We start from the raw sequence: 17,105 nt of genomic DNA on the forward strand, positions 1-17,105 counted from the left end.
TAAAGGCTTACAGGGGAACCCCCTAACTTATTCGCATCGAAAGGAATTTTCAATGAAAGAAATCTGATGACAAAAATTATCAAGCGATTTCGTGGAAAAATTTATGGATCATTGTTTCAATTCGCAATTTTAAATTCTGCAATTTCTTGACGCAATATCAGATTTGCAATCTTTAATTCCGCAATTGCAAATTCCAAAAAAAATTTTTTTGCGCACTTTCCTTACCTTAAGGTAATTCTTTCTTTCAACTAAATTAACTAAGCTTTCTTTGCGGATATTAAAATTCAGTTTCTTTTATACAAAAGCTTATGTATAAGAACAAAACCCTAAAATTCAAATCGACCAATTAACGCAAAATAATTTCTCAGACCAAATCCCAAATTAAAATCAACCAATGGCACAAAGCCATCGTGGTCATATTACACCCTCTTAAATAGTACGAGAATTTATTATATTTTTTCGGGTAAGTAAGGCTATTTGCGCTGAAAGATCATAATCCAGCCAAATAATTCTGATTTCCTGCTGGTGAGGATAATTCTGCTTGGCGTTCTGCCTACTTAATTGAATGTTTATAATTTTGTAGCCTATGTGTCCACCCTCGTCTCAGGGTTTTTTCCTTCTTGATATGATCTTCTCTCATATCAAAAAGACAAAACCCTGGGTACGAAGGTGTCTGTGTGTCCTGGTTTTTTTTGTCCCCTTTGTTTATCCTCCTGGTGGTGATCTCAGTGATGTGTTGATAAGCGATGGTCTCCCATTTAATATTACTTCATTAGATAGTTATCACGAAACAACCTTGTACCATGACTTTTTCGAAGCAGACATTATCGTTGAAATTATGACATGAAAAGAAGCGTTCATGCAAAATAATTTAACAAATTGTCATTTGAATAAAACAATTTTAGCGAAAATATATAACCTTTTTGTCCTCTTAAAAACAAAAATCAACAAATTGATCAGCCAAAAAATTAAAGTCCATCAAAGTGTCTTGATCGGTAGAAAAAACATATTTGACCCCAAATTTAAAGATGAGAGGGGGGGTTGTCGTTAAGCGTGTCTGGAAAAATTGTGAGAAGAATTCTCTAGTTTAGCCTTGAAAGTTTTTTAAAACTGTCCTTGTGGCCCCTTGTTACTAGGATATGCAGTAGCACGTTGAAAATTTCAAGTTTGCTGTAACCGTCGTTTCTTTTCTGTTGTTTTCTCGAAATATTTCAACATCTGGCATAATTATTGAGTACCTTGCAAGCAAACTTTCCTTTCTTACCTTTCTTCTAGCTAGATTATTTCAACAAGTTTGATATCCAGCCATTGGGGAAAATCTTCGCAATAAAATGCTTAGTTCTAAATAAATAAAGGGAAATTCCTAACATACAAATTAGACAATGAATAAAGACAAATTACTCATTTAATTTATTAATACAACTAAGTCAAAGCAACTTAACTCAATTCACATTGATGTATTTGGCGATAACATCAGTTCTCTTTTTATTTGACAATGTTTTAATTACAATAAAAAACTTGAAAATTGGTACGATGGAATAACATGAAATCCCTTTATGTCACTTTTCCCTTCTTTATATTTTTCCCTACACCACTTTATAAAGTAAAGCTATAAATAGGTACCCAATTTATGTCAAGAATCCTTCTTCAGCCCTAATAGTGCTGAAGTATTGCCCAAAGTAGGAGTACTTAGAATATTTATTTTTGACGTTAAATTTATCACAACATTAAACGCAATATTTGGGAAGTTATATACCTTAACGTCATACAAAGATGGTTGTGCACTCTTCTCCAGTGAGAATCATGAAGTTGGCACTGTTAGTGACGGAGGATGGTGAGGAATATGGCGGTGAAGAAGCAGTTGCTGATACCATCAGGCAACGTATTTATGAAATCGCTGGTGAAGGATTGGTCGAGATTAGTGAGTACTTCGTTGTTAAAGGACAGATTCCAAAACTTGATGAGAATTATTTTGATGGGTTTATTATTACTGGTTCGCATCATAGCGTCAATGAGGAAACAGACTGGATCCAAAAATTGCAGGAATTTATAGTAAGTCTTTATAATGTGCCGAATGGTCCAAAATTAGTTGGAATTTGCTTTGGACACCAACTGATAGCTAAAGCATTTGGTGGTAAAGTTGGCATGAATCCGAATGGGAAATTCATTTGGTGTAGTGGACATGTTAGAGTCAGCCATGAATTTAGTCAGAAAAAATATTTTCAAGAAGCCTGGGGTGAGAATGCAGATCACATTCACATAATGCAATCTCACTATGAGCAAATTCTTGAAATGCCGTCAAACGGATTAACCGTGGGTTCATCTGAAGATTGCGAAAATGAAATGATTTTATATGGTGAAGATAGAATTCTCACAATGCAAGGACATCCTGAAGTAACCGTGAATAAAATGGTTGACTTTTCGTTACCAATCCTTAAATCGACTGGGCAAATAACCAAGGAGGAAGAAAACCTAGCACGAGATTCGTTTCAAAATGACAATGGAGATGCTTTAGTTAGATTGATAATAAACTTCTTTAAACCATGAATAGCGTATGTATGCACATTACAAAATATATGAAATTATTTAATTATAAAATATCGTGTCGTGTATCGTGTTATTAATGAAACAAAAATTTATTCTTTTACAAAGTGTCTCAAATGTCATTCTAACCCTCCTCCCGCTAATTATGTCCTCAATGATGATTATTTTAATTTTACCTATTAAAGGTTGGAGACCATCTGGCGTTAAATTGTGTTAAATTTTTTCGCGCTAACTTCTGATCTCAAAGTTAATCATATTAAGTATTTAGCATTACAAGCAAAACAAGATGCAGGGGCTGGATAAACTATCTCGCATGTCAATGTCAATGTCAATTACACTATTTTAAACATACTAACGGGGACATTTCATAAAACCTAAAAATTGATTTACAACTGTTCTGGGGTGAGGGATATGATGCATTGCTATGATACTTACTGACTTTTTGTATTTATGTATTAGATACTTGCATGTAAAATTTTTAGGTCCCATACCTCTAAGAGCCTTTGGCCACTTCTTGAAAGTACCGCTTAAAATTTCTTATGAATCCTTATAATGGGGAAATTTATTCTTCAAACTTGAAAGTTACAACATAACTTTATTTCGTTGAGAGAAATCCTTTCGCAAAAAAAATTCTAAAAAACCTTTTTTGCATCAAGAAATCATTTTGCGTTAATTCGCCAGCCGCCAAATTGTTTTGCAAATGATTGTTATAAAATCTGTCAAATTAAATATTGGCTAAGACGAACTTAGCATAACGCGAACTCAGAGGTCGTGGGTTCGAATCCACCCGAATGCAGTTTTTCTAAAAAAAAATGTGCGTAAAAAAAGCTCGTTGATGACGTAGCAATCACCTATTGCGGACGTAGTTAGTTACATAGTTAGGAGTTGGGATGTAACACTACCTCACAAGCGTGATAGCAATAAACGCTGATTTAATTCTTTCCTTGATGAAACATGTCCAACAACATCAAGAAGGACATTTAATTTTACTTCAGATGCAAAGTTGCCTCAACTGGCTAGGACGCCAGACTCTCTATTGTGGGCGTATTTCTCGTTACGCCCTTGCTTACTCGCATCGACTGAATTAATCATACTAACAGGCGATATTCCCACCACTAAACTATTAGTTGATATAACCGCTGCTGATTGTTATCAGGATGAATAGCTCGATTGTTATAGATATTGACTGAAGGCCTCTGGATATGTGTTTGCGAACTATTAACCCCATGCAAGTAATGCTCGTAGTGGTCTAAAGGTGGCAGAAAGCATTGCCTGGATTGGTATGAGCACGTGTGGATAAGTAATCCGTTGTGATGTTGTCCAGATGCATTAAGATGAACTTATTTGAACCGTTGTTGTTTAAAAGCGTTTCATAGTAGTTGATGCGTTGCTAATTGTGACTACCAAATCCCTTAATAACAATCCCACCGTTCTGAATATAAATCGTATTGTGCTAAATGAAAGAATAAGATTAATAATGTAATTCCTCCTATGAGGCTTAATAACTAAGTATTAACGGATTCTTATGACGCTAGCATAAAATCGTAAAAATGCTTGCTGCGAATTTGTCAATATTATTCATGTTGAGAATTGCAGAATCCTTGCCGTGTACCTTCGTATGCATGTTTTTTGTATAGGTAGAAAAAGGAACATACCATTAATGAGTATGTACCGCTCCTAAAGGACATAGAATTAAGCTTGCATCCTGGGATACGATGTGACTACCTGAGGTAATGATTCGTCAACCAGCTATGTCCCTTGTGTCATTCTATTTACAATGTTGCTTAATAATAATTTACAGATATAGATAATTAACACAATGGCGTAACAGCTATTAACCATGATATTGAACACAAAATTTAACGTTTAAAACGTTTAACATCGTTTACGAGTTGAAATAAGAGCACGGCCAAAGTTCGGGCGAGGCTCGTATGTAAATTTTGCAGACGTTAAAATGCCATTACCCAAGTGTTTGAATTAAATGAGTTCGTCCGTATGGAGGCCGTCGTCGCCGCTCCTATTCTGAAGGAGTGGCTGATGTAATTTCCGTTAATATCAGCTTTTTTGCATGTTTTTGTCAACCAAGCAGAAAATTGGCATAATAAAGACATGTGACCCTTGTCCCTGTTAATAAAGAAAGCACCTGCCCTTGGCCCAGGCTGCAGTAGCTACACCTACTAGGCAGATGATGTCTCCTGTAGCTCCGAGGAATTGCGTTCCTTCCATAAACCGATCTTTTTGCTGCTTTTATCCAGGTGAGAAGCTTTTTGAGCTGTATGCACGAGTCAATCGTAATATCGCTGAGAGATAGATGTATACTGGGATCGTAGGATTTATTTGCAGCAAATTTTGAAACTCTAAGAAATCTACGGAAAGCTAGATTGCACATTGCCCACAACGTTATGTCTCCGTACTGTTTGAAACCGATGTGATTGTCGAATAACTTCTGCGTGGTACTCGGAGTTTCGACGTTTTCATCGAGCGTTAAAAAATTAACTCTAATTAGCGCATCTGCTTCACACGAATTAACGCCAAGCTTAAGAAGTCTAATTTAGCGATGTTAATTTTCAGATTGCACTTTACTATCTGTAAATGTTAAAATCAAGCTATTTCAATATAGTGCAGTCTAAGATTAATTTTAAAATTTCGTCTCTTGCGCATGAACACTTTTTTTCCCAATCCTTCTGCATAGTTACTTAATTCTGACTATTTTTAAATCACCGCGTAAATTATTGTTAGGAACAAAAATTACTACGAATTCTTTTTTTTGGGTGCTCTTTGTGAACCCTATTCGCCGGGAAGAACTAGCATCACCTTTTCTAGTTACTTTCCAAGTTACATGATAATTAGAAAAGCATGGGATGTGAAAAATCTTGCGTTGTACTGCTTTTATAGTTCGTCCGAAACATAACTTTACAATAGGGTTAAAATACTTTTTGGGATGGAATAAATAATAACAAGAAAAGAAAACTCGCACTGTTTATTTACACAGAAGTTCCATTAAAAATAAGTTTACACAAATAAACTAAAATATCAAAAATCAAACATCATGGAAAGAAGAACAAGAATAACGAGAATAGAATATTTAATGTTGTGTGATGTTGTTGCTGGATGAGGTTTGTAGACTTTCAAGATGCAGAGAGAGAGAGTTTGATAATATGAATATTTACGTTAAAAACCCTAAAATGTTCGTTAGTCCTATATGCCGACTTTGTTGACACTATCCAATAACTTATTGCTGTTTTGCCAATAATTGTTCAATAATATTTTGAAACAATATGTGTATATCTACAGTCAGTCTTCGATATGAGGATAAAAAGCGAGAGTTGGTTACGTAGGCCTTGTTAAGCAGTTGCCGCCTGTTCTTCTTTGTTTAACGTGGCTTCGTCCTTCTTTAAAGGAGCTTCTTCCTCTGTTTCTTCCGTTTCGTCCGAACTTTTATCTAAATTGCACAAAAAACAAAACAAGAATAAACGTGTCTGGTCAAAAAAATTGATTGAAAGTAAGGTAAGCGTTTACTAGTATGCCAAAAACTAATTTCTTCTTTAAATTCAAAAGTGATATAAATTTAATTTAAAAAAAGAATGCATGAAAAATGACAAAAATAATATTCAGTGTGGCCACAGGTTATAACTTCATAATTTTATAACATTATAGGAGGATTTAGGAGGCTTTAAAGTCAAATTTTAGGAGGAAATAAATAATAATAATCAATTTAAATTAAATAATCAAGCCTTTTTTTGAATGTCAGAGTTGATTTCAAATTGTAGTATCTACTTGCATATAATTGACCAGTCCTGTTGCAGAATAAACATATGATCAATTTTTTGTCGGAACGGAAAAGAAATTTACTATTAAAAAAAAGTGGATGTCACCATAACAATTTTGGGTCATATTTTAAATTATTAAGGAGATTTTAGGTGTGGCCACCCTGGTATTGCAATGTATCAGAAAAAAATTAACTTTCAAAAATTTTTCCTGATCAAAAATCAAATTATAACAGGTAAAAATATTTTACAGAAAAAAAATTAGCATGAGATGTTGTGACAGGTCTGTAGTTTATCCTTTTTTGCAAAAAGATTTGGAATACATATTTAGAATGTGACAACCAAGCAATTTCCTCGCAGAGTGCGGAAATTGTATTAACAATTTTCAGCTGCTCCTACCATGCAATTCCCTTTTTTTAAATTACTAACTGGGTGACCTATAAAGTTTGTGCGTTGTGAAGCTAAAGGTAAACATATTTCAATTCTAAGTCCTACAAATGAACTTACTACTGGTTGTAGACCATGTTAATCTGGCTTCGTAAAATGCAATGACCATCTGTGGAATTTTTATATTAGCTATTTTTGATGGTACCAACTCTGCATCGTCAACACCTTTCCTGGAAGAGAATTTTCAGGTCTATGTTAATATTTTATGTCTGAACTTACTCTTACAAATTGGTGGTTTCAGGGACTGTCCACGAGATAAGACAAGTCAACAAGGCAAAATGTTAGCAAACTAAATAATGACCAGTAGTTTCCCCCAAAAAAAACAAAAAAAGGAGATTGGAATAAAATAAAATATTCTTCAAAAATATATTGATGTACACGTTTATAGTCAATCTTTTATAGCGTGAAAGTCTAACGTTCACCAATTGTTATATACCAGATAAAGGAACAGCCTTTAAAACCGACTTTCTCAAAAACTGTTTTCCTGATAGATGAAAATTGGGTCAATTCTTTCTTTATTTAACATTTTTCCACCAGGTAACGAAAGTCATAACTAAACATACCTTTAAGACATGTTTTAACCTAATTTTAGTCAGGTTTTATAACGAAATATTTTTTCCTACGAAATTTAAATTTAAGATACTTGTCGCAAAACACACAAGCTCAATTGAAGAAGTAAACATAGCTTAGAGCCACCACTTTCCGACAACCCTCAGTTCATATATCCTGTCAATTTAATGCTGAGAGCAAACCCCCTAGCAGCATACCAATTTATTTTTTGCTGCATTGAACTACATAACCACACAGTCACGCATGCTAGTGATTATATAAATGCAAACTTCCATTACCATTTTATTAGGAAGTGAACTTCACCAGCTGTTTCTGTTGCGCCTAATATATCATCAGCTTCCATTCCTCTGTCAAAACCTGTTACACGTTTTTCACCTTTCTTTTTCTTTTTAGGTACACTATATAACATAATATATAAAAAATATAAATAAAAAGTAGAATGTGTAACTATAAGGGACACGAAAAAGTTGTGTCAATCCTTTGATAGATTTGTGTAATGTTGGACAGTTAATTCTGTGAGCAAAGCACTATTATAATGCCATTTATCTTGTAAACTCTTTTTTTGGAAAAAAAAAATGCACTACTATAAGTTATTGTCCGTAGCTCACAAACAGACAAACATACGCAAGCATTATAGATATAAACATTAGGCATATCTATCCATGGTAGAGAAAAGCACTTTGGTCAGAAAACCAGAAATTGGTTGTTTACAAAAAATATTACCTATCTTCTGCATGTTTTCTTTTTGATGATTGTTTCTTTTTTTCTTCTACGTCCAAGCCATTTGTTTTTTGTGTGTCAGCTACATTTTTATTAGATTTCTTTTTAGTATCTTTCTCAATAACTTTGTCTTTATGGTATTGTTCTATTAGTTCTGGGCAATTTAAGTTCTCTGCAGGTTCCCATGTATTTTCTTCTGAAGGAAAACCTTTCCATTTTAAATAATATTCTGTTTTTCCTTTTTTCGTGACCCTGTGCTTTAATATCTTTTCTACAACATACTCTTCTTCTTCCTCTTCACTTTGTGAAGCAGCCTCAACTTCTTTAACTTTTTCATCATTTCCCATTTTGATGAAAAAAGTCTAATATGCACTGCAATGATTCAAATACAAATATATTATCCTCAGTTACAAATATAATCTTAAATATTATAAGACCAATATCTTTTTTTTTCTGAATAATCTGGAGAAATAGTCAGTGTTAAAAGAAAGCCTGGACTAAAAAATAAAACAAGCAATGAACCAAATTACTAGTTTTGCGGATTATGCCGCTTAACATAACAGCCGCTAAATGGTCACTGGCAGCCAAAATTTAACATTTGACTTTCAAGATACAAAAACAAAGAGTCAACTAATCTTGGCTTCCCTAAGGAAAATAACAATATTTATAAAGAGTGCATCAAAACTCTGAGAGTGTAAACAATCAATATTTACATCAAGCTTGAACTGGATCATTTAAAACAGTTTTAAATCACTTACTGGTGAAGTAAGTCCTCCACCATAACTTAGTTTAAAGGGTCTGTGAACGGTTGGCGCTAGGAAGGGCATCCAGCTGTAAAACAATGCCAAAACTCTTTATTAATGGCCGTAAGAATAGTTGATCAGACAAACTGTGTAAACGGGGCTGGAACTCTAAGGAGTGAAGGTGTCGCGCACGGTAGGACAGATGTCAGGTGTGAGCATCGTCAGATCGTTACCCAGCTATCACATCACAAGGTAGATAACACTAGGTTAAGGATGGCTAGTGTAAATGTTGGTCCTCTGAGAGGTAGAGCAGGTGAAGTAGTTAAAGTTAGAACGTAGATCTGTTGATATGTGTTGTTTTAAGGAAGTCAGGTGGAGAGGAGCTTCAGTGAGATTTGTGGAAGGTAGGAGGGCAAGGTATAAGCTTTTGGATTGGTAATAGTGATGGATATGGAGGAGTTGGTATATTCGTTGCAGAGAAGTGGGTAGAAAAAGTAATAGATGTTATGCGTGTTAATAGTCCTATTATAGTGATAAAGTTTTTGATAGGTAATAGGATTGTCACTTTTCTGTCAGTTTATGCTCCACAGTGTGGACTCAGTGAGGAAGATAAAGATAAGTTTTATGATGAGTTAATAGCAGTCACATCAAAGTTTGGAGACACTGAACTGGTCATGGTGGGCGGCGACCTTAATAGTCATGTTGGGAAGTCATCTGAAGGTTATAGGTGTGCATGGAGGCTATGGATTTGGGAGCAGAAATAAGGAAGGGGAGAGATTGCTTGAGTTTGGAATGGCAACAGACATGGTGGTTTGCAACACATAATTCAGTAAGAGACAGAGTAGGCTGATAACATATAAGTCAGGTGGTTGTAAGACACAGATAAACTATTTCCTGGTTAGAAAGTCAGACAAGAAAGTGGTAAAGGACAAGAAAGTTATATTGGGGGAAGAGTGTGTTTCCCAGCATAGGTTGTTGGTTTGTGATATTATCTTGAAGAGTGTTAAAGAACCCAAAGGAAAGTACAGGCCCCGTCATAAAGTCTGGAAGCCGGAGGAAGAGATTGTAGCAAGACAATTTAGTGCAAAAGTTCAGCAGTTAGCCCACAATGGTCAATGTGATAGTGACAATGTTGAAAGTATTTGGACTACTTTGAAGAATTGTCTTCTAGAAGCTTCTAATGATACCTGTGGGTGGACGAAAGGACCAGCTAGACATAGACAGACCTGGCGGTGGAATAATGAGGTTGACCGGTGTATAAAGGAGAAGAGGAAACTTTGGAAAGAGTGGGAGTAAATATATTGATTCTAGCAACTCCTAGATATAATTTAAAGCTTTTGTTCAGCTTTAATGATGTCAAAATGCTGAATAGTGAGATGTAACACTGAAAATGTTAAACTAGAAATGGCACCTTTAGATCAATAATTTTTCTGAAGCCTATTTAATAGGTTTATTTTACTAAGCCTGTATAATGACAAAATGCAAAATCAGCAACAAAGGCACCGAAATTTCCTAAATAAACACATTATAAATTGGAGAGAACCTTTAGAAAAAAAATTATGGAATAAAATAAAAATGTTTGAGGTTGTGTTTTTGATATTAAAAACAAAATAAAAAACAGGTCACAAAAAGATAAAAAAAGAAAACAGACAGCCTCTGGGCACATTATACTATAGTTCTTATATAAGTGGGTATTCTCTTCCTTTTTCGAATAAAAGTTGCAATAATTTTAGTGTAACTTTCGTTTTGCTGGATTTGTTCAATCGAAAGTCTGCCTGTGACATGTTGCATTGACAGCAATGGACACATGCACAGAGACAAAGGATAAACAACAGTATGTAATAGCTAGCTACAGCTAGCTAAGAAAATTAATGGAAGTACTTTTTATTTCTGAAAAATATATTATATACTACTAGCTGAATTAAGGTAATCAGACATGTTCTCCTGTCATGCAAGGTTTAGATTAGATTAGATTGCTTTATTTATAGTCGATAATGTACAAAAGATTTAAAATATACTAATAAAATATACTAATAAAAAAACTAATAATATATAATAATAAAATACCATTTCTCTAGTAGAATCAATCCGGAAGCTTTTTGGCTGAAAAACATGAAAGACTCTACTGGAGAAGATGGTTAGTCTATTAAGACTAATTAAAATCGACTGTTTAAACGAAAAATTAAATAATTCCTAAATTAATTATGTATTCTGCACAGATCCGACATTTGCATTGGAAAGAAGAAAGTTCGCCCATAACTCTACAGAATTTAACCAAAGACTCTGCAGATTTGATTTCATCAGGAAGAGAATTCCATAATTGGGAGGCTATATATCCAAATGTTTGCAGCCCATATTTTGAAGATTTTATTCTAGGTCTAACTAAAGCACTTGATGACCTTAAATTATATCCAGTATCATTTCTAAACTGAAACACACCTTCCATGTAGGAAGGATTCAATTTCCATTTCGTCTTGTAGACCTCTTTTAGTAATTGTCTACAATGTTGCATATGAATTCTTTTCGTAGAAGAAATGGATTCCACTTTAGACTGAGACCTTGCCCTTTTTAAAACTCTATCCACCTTTGAAATAGATTTCCTGCTATTAAATCCCCAGACTAAAGGACAATAATTGAACTCAGATGCTATGAATGTTGCATATAATAAACTTTTCTGTTTATTATCAACAATCCAGGAAATTCTCTTCAGGGCATTAGATTTACAGCTAGCTTTTTTGCACAGTGTGTTTATATGATCTGCAAAAGTAAGCTGACTGTCAAATTTAATACCAAGAAGCTTTACACATTTAGATGCAGATAAAATTGCTCCATTTAAATTTAAATGCCGGATTTGTGGACTTTCTGGCTTTCCGAATATTATAAAATCGCATTTGCTTGCGTTTAATTGCAAGCCATTATCGGAAAACCATAAAGCTGCTGACCTAAAAAGTTGTTCTAACATATATTTTACTTCGTGAAAGGTTTCAGCTGATGCACAAAACATATTATCGTCAGCATAGTTACACACTACAATATCAGAGCAGGGCGGCATATTCACGTCATATTGAAAAAGAAAATCATTTAAAAATATGTTAAACAGTAACGGCCCCAAAATTGACCCCTGTGGTATACCAGAAAAAATTTCCTTCCAACAACCAAAAACCCCATCAATACCTACTCTCTGAAAGCGCTGCTTTAAATAGCTCCAAATAAAAGATAATGCACTAGAAGAAAATCCATAAGCATGAAGCTTAGCAATAAGTAGCTTGTGGTTAATACAGTCAAAAGCCTTGCTTAGATCCATGAGCAAGGCAGCAACACACTTTTTAGAGACTAACTTTTTTTGAAGAAAGCACATTAGATTTAAAAGAGCAAGTTGGCTACTGTATCCTTTCCTGAATCCAGACAAGATAGGGGACATTTTCCCCTCCATGAACTTGTTCTGCCCAGATTGCGAAAACGACCTGTTTACAACCGGGACAGCCAGATTATGTACGCACGGTCCGATTATGTTTTTTTTGCACTGTTATGTCGTGGTGACCGGATTATGAACGCTGATATAAATAGCTGGGAGACAGGCTGTGATTGGCATTTTCTTCAAGCTTTTGTAAATTAAACATTCTCTGGAAGATAGAACACCCCTAAAAACTAGACATGGCGAAATAAAAAAGTGTCGACGTAATTCTTAGTATAAACTACCCTTGTAGTAAATACATTTCAACATAATATACTTTGAAGCAACTAAATTTCACGGAACCTAAATTATTCTTTTTGCGGGAATTAATTTTGGTGAAAAGTTATTAAACTTGCGAATCCCAAAATTTAGTATTTGCCACAAATGATATAAAAGCAGTCAGCCCCAATTATATTTGTGTTATTTAAGTCCTATAATTGTCGAATAATATTTGACTGTCATACATAAGTCGGCCTGCCCCGATTATGTTCGTTCTATAATAAGTGAGAAATAATATTACACTGTCGTATATAAACTGCCCTGATTATGTTAATAATAATAATAATAATAAATATTTAAAGTGGCTAGCCCAGAAAATCACAAAAACCTATAGTTAGTGGATTGTTTCCACTGGGGGCCACTAGAACAAAAAAGAAACAAAAAATGATAAACCTTAGACTGCCTCAGCTCAATCAAACATAGTAACATTTATAATCTGTGAAAATTGAAAAGAAAAAGAATAAAAAACAAAAATTAAAAAGTTAAAAAGTGATCTCCATTAGAATTTGCCAAATACATTCGAGATGGAAGTCTTAAACGAAAGCAGACTTCCATCACAGGTCACTTGGTCTGGAAGATTATTCCACACTTTTGCAGCTCTAAATGGGAAGGCTTTTTTGCCAAATTCCGTGTTGACCAAGGGAAGTGTGAACCTGTTTTTTGAAGCTCCTCTTGTTTGATGATTATGACAGTTTTTTGTCAAAAGGAATTTTGAGCGCATGTAATCAGGAGCAATGTGATTCATGGCTTTGAAAACTAATATGGCATCGTTTTTGATGAGTAAATTATTCATTGAATATTCCCTCTCTTTTCCAAGAAAGGTACGGACACATTTTAATCGTTTTTCTAGTTTTCCCAATCTACCTTGGGTGGCACATGTTCCTTTTATAAGTGCCAAATAATATTTTTTGAGTAATAAGCCGGCCTGTCCCGTTTATGTTGCCCTGATTATGTATTTTCTGCCCTGTTCTTAACCGGGGCAAGCTGCCGTACTTAATCAGGCCAATGTTCATTATCCGGGCAGAACAAACTCACTTATCTGTTCAAATAAGATTTTTTCAAACACCTTAGCCATGTTTGGCAGTTTACTAACTGGTCGATAATTTTCTTTGCAGACCCTAGACTTTGCTTTGTAGAGTGGAGACACATCCGCAAATTTCAAAGACTCAGGAAAGATGCACCTATCTACTGAGTCATTAAAACAGTGACTCAAGGTCCTTCCAACAAACAAAATTGACAGCATAACTAGTCTGTTGTTCACATATATATGCATATATTCATTTCTTAAAGGTCCGTCTTTGGCAACCTTTAATAGAAAATGTAGAAATTTTCTTACCCAATGTAAAATCGCGGACATAATAGTTAGCTAGCTGAAAGTTAAAATTTCTTCTGCAAAAATGACAAAAACACCCATCGTTTTTAACCACCCACCCAGCAATTCCCAGTGACAAGTTGAAGTACGGACGCAATCCCTTGACAAAATATAAGCAAACTATACTATAAATTGTTAAGGAAACATATTTTGCACTGAATTTTCTTCCAGTTTGAGCATTCCGGCTGTACAATGTGAGCAGTTTGGCGCGGAAAGATTCTTTTTCTGCCATTTCTTTTTCCCTTTAGCGCATGCGTATTTAACCACACCATCGTGGATTACATTTGTGGATTACAGTTATTAAATAAACATATTTAATCGGTTAATTACAGTGAAATCGTAAAAAACGTGAAGTATACTCATTATTTATAAAATGTGAACTAAAATATCAACTAGTATAATTTGAAGAAGAAAAATAAACTATAGAAAAAACTTTGAGGGGAAATCAACTACGGTGGAGGACAGTTTTTGCAGTGACACTGTTCTGCCCGGATAATACATGGTGCCCTGATTAAGTACGGCAGCTTGCCCCGGTTAAGAACAGGGCAGAAAATACATAATCAGGGTAACATAATCAGAACAAGCCGGCTTATTACTCAAAAAATATTATTTGGCACTTATAAAAGGAACATAGTCCAGGCTGACCGCTTTTATATCATTCGTCATCACTGGTGGCAAAGTTGTTGTTGTTCTCAAATGAAACGAAATTTCGTGGCAAATACTAAATTTTGGGATTCGCAAGTTTAATAACTTTTCACCAAACTTAATTACGGCAAAAAGAATAATTTAGGTTCCGTGAAATTTAGTTTCTTCAAGAAAGTATATTATGTTGAAATGAGTACTTTATGGTAAGAAGAATTACTTCGAGACTTTTTTCTTTCGCCATGTCTAGTTTTTAGGGGTGTTCTATCTTCCAGAGAATGTTTAATTCACAAACGTTTGAAGAAAATGCCAATCACAGCCTGTCTGGCCAGCCTATTATATCAGCGTTCAAAATCCGGTCACCACGACATAACCAGTACAAAAAAACATAATCGGACCATGCGTACATAACCTGGCTGTCCCGGTTGTAAATAGGCCATTTTTTGCAATCTGGGCAGAACAATACCGGGACCGTCCTAAAGTGTGTATCAGGAGTTCTGAAATAATTAATAGATAGAGTTGAATGTAAATGTCAAAATTAATGAGAGTTTATGGAGAAAATCAGAGAATTTGTTCCGCTGATGTACTTTTAGCTGCGTAAACATATCTGTTGTGTTGAGTAGGGCAACTTGGATATGGACGGATCTCAAACCTGGGACACTTTCATTTTTGAAAATGCTTAGCTATAATTGATGTGTGTCTTATTTGTCCATTTTTTGTGCAATAATCTGAGTGAGAATTATATCTTGAGCCTCACTACTTAGTTAATTTAGTAGTTAAATATAGATAGCTAGTTGTGGCCTTCTTTAGAATATTCTTCAACTAATAGGTGTAGCTAAGCTATCTCTGTTCTGCCTGATTTTAGGACACAGACCAATCTTAAGACACAGAACTGACCAGTCTTAAAACATTTTCTGTCATCAGTAATTTTAGACCTGTTAAGGAATGTGCATAGATAGATGTGCATATTTTACATGGCTAGCCTCGCTAATATCTAGCTAGGGATATACCCTGTCTATCATTTCCAGGAGGGGCCATGATGGCTTTTAGATGGAGAGTCCTAGAGTATTTAATGCTCATTTTGAGCCACGCAGACACAATTAGGGCCCGCGCTCTACTAGTTTTGAGACAGCCCAGATCATGTAGTTTACTTGATTCTTTAAATATGCTGTGAATATTAGGTGGCAGATTATCATTATAATATTCTAATAACAACCTACATGCATAAATGTTACGAAGTGGCTACAAGTATGTGACCGTACTTTTACTTTTTTTTGCTAGAAGTACGGCATTTATGTATTTTTACTTTCTTTTGCTCGAAGTACGGCATTCACGTATTTCTTTTTTCTAGAAGTCGCTTGGCCAGCGGGTTGGTTGGAGAGTTGACGATGAAAATATATTTTCTTTTTAGGGTTCTCTGTACTAGGAGCTTTTATTTACATTCTACAACTTTGACTACGTATGGTACAAGGCTGATTATATGTTTTCAGGCTACGGTCATGTTAAGAATATTATCAAGAAGATATGATGCTCATATTAGTCAAAAAAAAAAAACATTGAGGCTGCAACGAAAATATGTGTACCTTTGTCAAATAGTTCAGTGTTAATGTGGGAAATAAAGAAGACAGCCACTTTATGCATGTGTCTAATTGTGATTCAGTAAACGCTCCACTATGAAAGTAATGTGCCAGATGATGTTTTTTAATTGTTTCGTCGCTGTGATGATTGAAATAAAGATTATGTCTCCAGCTACCACAGTTGCCCCTAAAGAAAATTTGTTAGTTATTATCTTACATTTATTTTCGCATCAGAATTTTTTATTATGGAAGAATAGTAACTACACTCACTTTCATTCAAATTTCCCTGGCACACTTTTCATTTCTTCGAGTAGCTGTTGTACATTATTTCGGCCACTCCCGTTTATTTTTGAGCTCATGTTATGAAGGTCTTTCAAGATAACATTTTTCCCACACAGATTGGAAATATGGTTTTGAATTATTTTTTTTGGCTTTCACTTTTAACATTTGTGATGCCTGCAGCGAAAGGTTTTCATCAAAACATTCCTGTAAGAAAAAACGGAATATTTGACTCGCCGCAAGTATGATATACGGTCAGATTTTTTTCTATGCATACAATCAAGGTGACTTAGTTACAGGTTGATTATGTTCTCCTGTAAATGATTTCACATACAGTTTTTGTCCAGAACTATTTATCCTCACTTTGATAAGGTATGTATACATCCCATTTTGTAAGTTCTAAAATTTATAATTCAGAAGGTACAAGTATTGAATTTTTAAAACGAAAAAAATATGGATAGCAATATATATAAAAAGAACTTACGCATTATGTTTGCTCTTTCCAGTAGAAGCTGATTTAAATTCTTTCCCCCCATGAATGCAAGCATAGTCTATTTCTGCATACTTCAACTCTTCCTTAAAAACTTTCTTGCTAGCTCTTTTTGCTGCATTTTCTACTGATCTTGAACTCCTTACATACAGTTGTGTAAAAGTTGACTTTTCATGCTCGCCTTTAGCAATATGACTTTTCATGCTCGCCTTTAGCAAAAG

The 17,105-nt window shown here is 34.6% G+C and overlaps 2 protein-coding genes across 2 annotated transcripts; one reads left to right on the forward strand and one right to left on the reverse strand.

The window, feature by feature from the left end:
* Positions 1–1,501: 1,501 nt before the first annotated feature.
* LOC130622308 (uncharacterized) lies at positions 1,502–2,654 on the forward strand. The gene has a single exon (XM_057437760.1). It carries the CDS (start codon positions 1,774–1,776, stop codon positions 2,545–2,547), a length of 774 nt encoding a protein of 257 aa, XP_057293743.1. The 5' UTR covers positions 1,502–1,773; the 3' UTR covers positions 2,548–2,654.
* A 2,855-nt stretch (positions 2,655–5,509) lies between these two features.
* LOC130622310 (chromobox protein homolog 1-like) lies at positions 5,510–8,409 on the reverse strand. The gene is made up of 4 exons (XM_057437764.1): positions 8,052–8,409; positions 7,607–7,726; positions 6,819–6,928; positions 5,510–5,986 (listed from the first exon to the last, which is right to left on the reverse strand). The coding sequence occupies exons 1-4, from the start codon at positions 8,393–8,395 to the stop codon at positions 5,889–5,891; spliced, it is 672 nt and encodes a 223-aa protein (XP_057293747.1). The 5' UTR covers positions 8,396–8,409; the 3' UTR covers positions 5,510–5,888.
* Between the last annotated feature and the right edge of the window lie 8,696 nt (positions 8,410–17,105).

The sequence above is a fragment of the Hydractinia symbiolongicarpus genome, chromosome 12, assembly GCF_029227915.1.
Source record: "Hydractinia symbiolongicarpus strain clone_291-10 chromosome 12, HSymV2.1, whole genome shotgun sequence".
Classification (NCBI taxonomy): domain Eukaryota; kingdom Metazoa; phylum Cnidaria; class Hydrozoa; order Anthoathecata; family Hydractiniidae; genus Hydractinia; species Hydractinia symbiolongicarpus.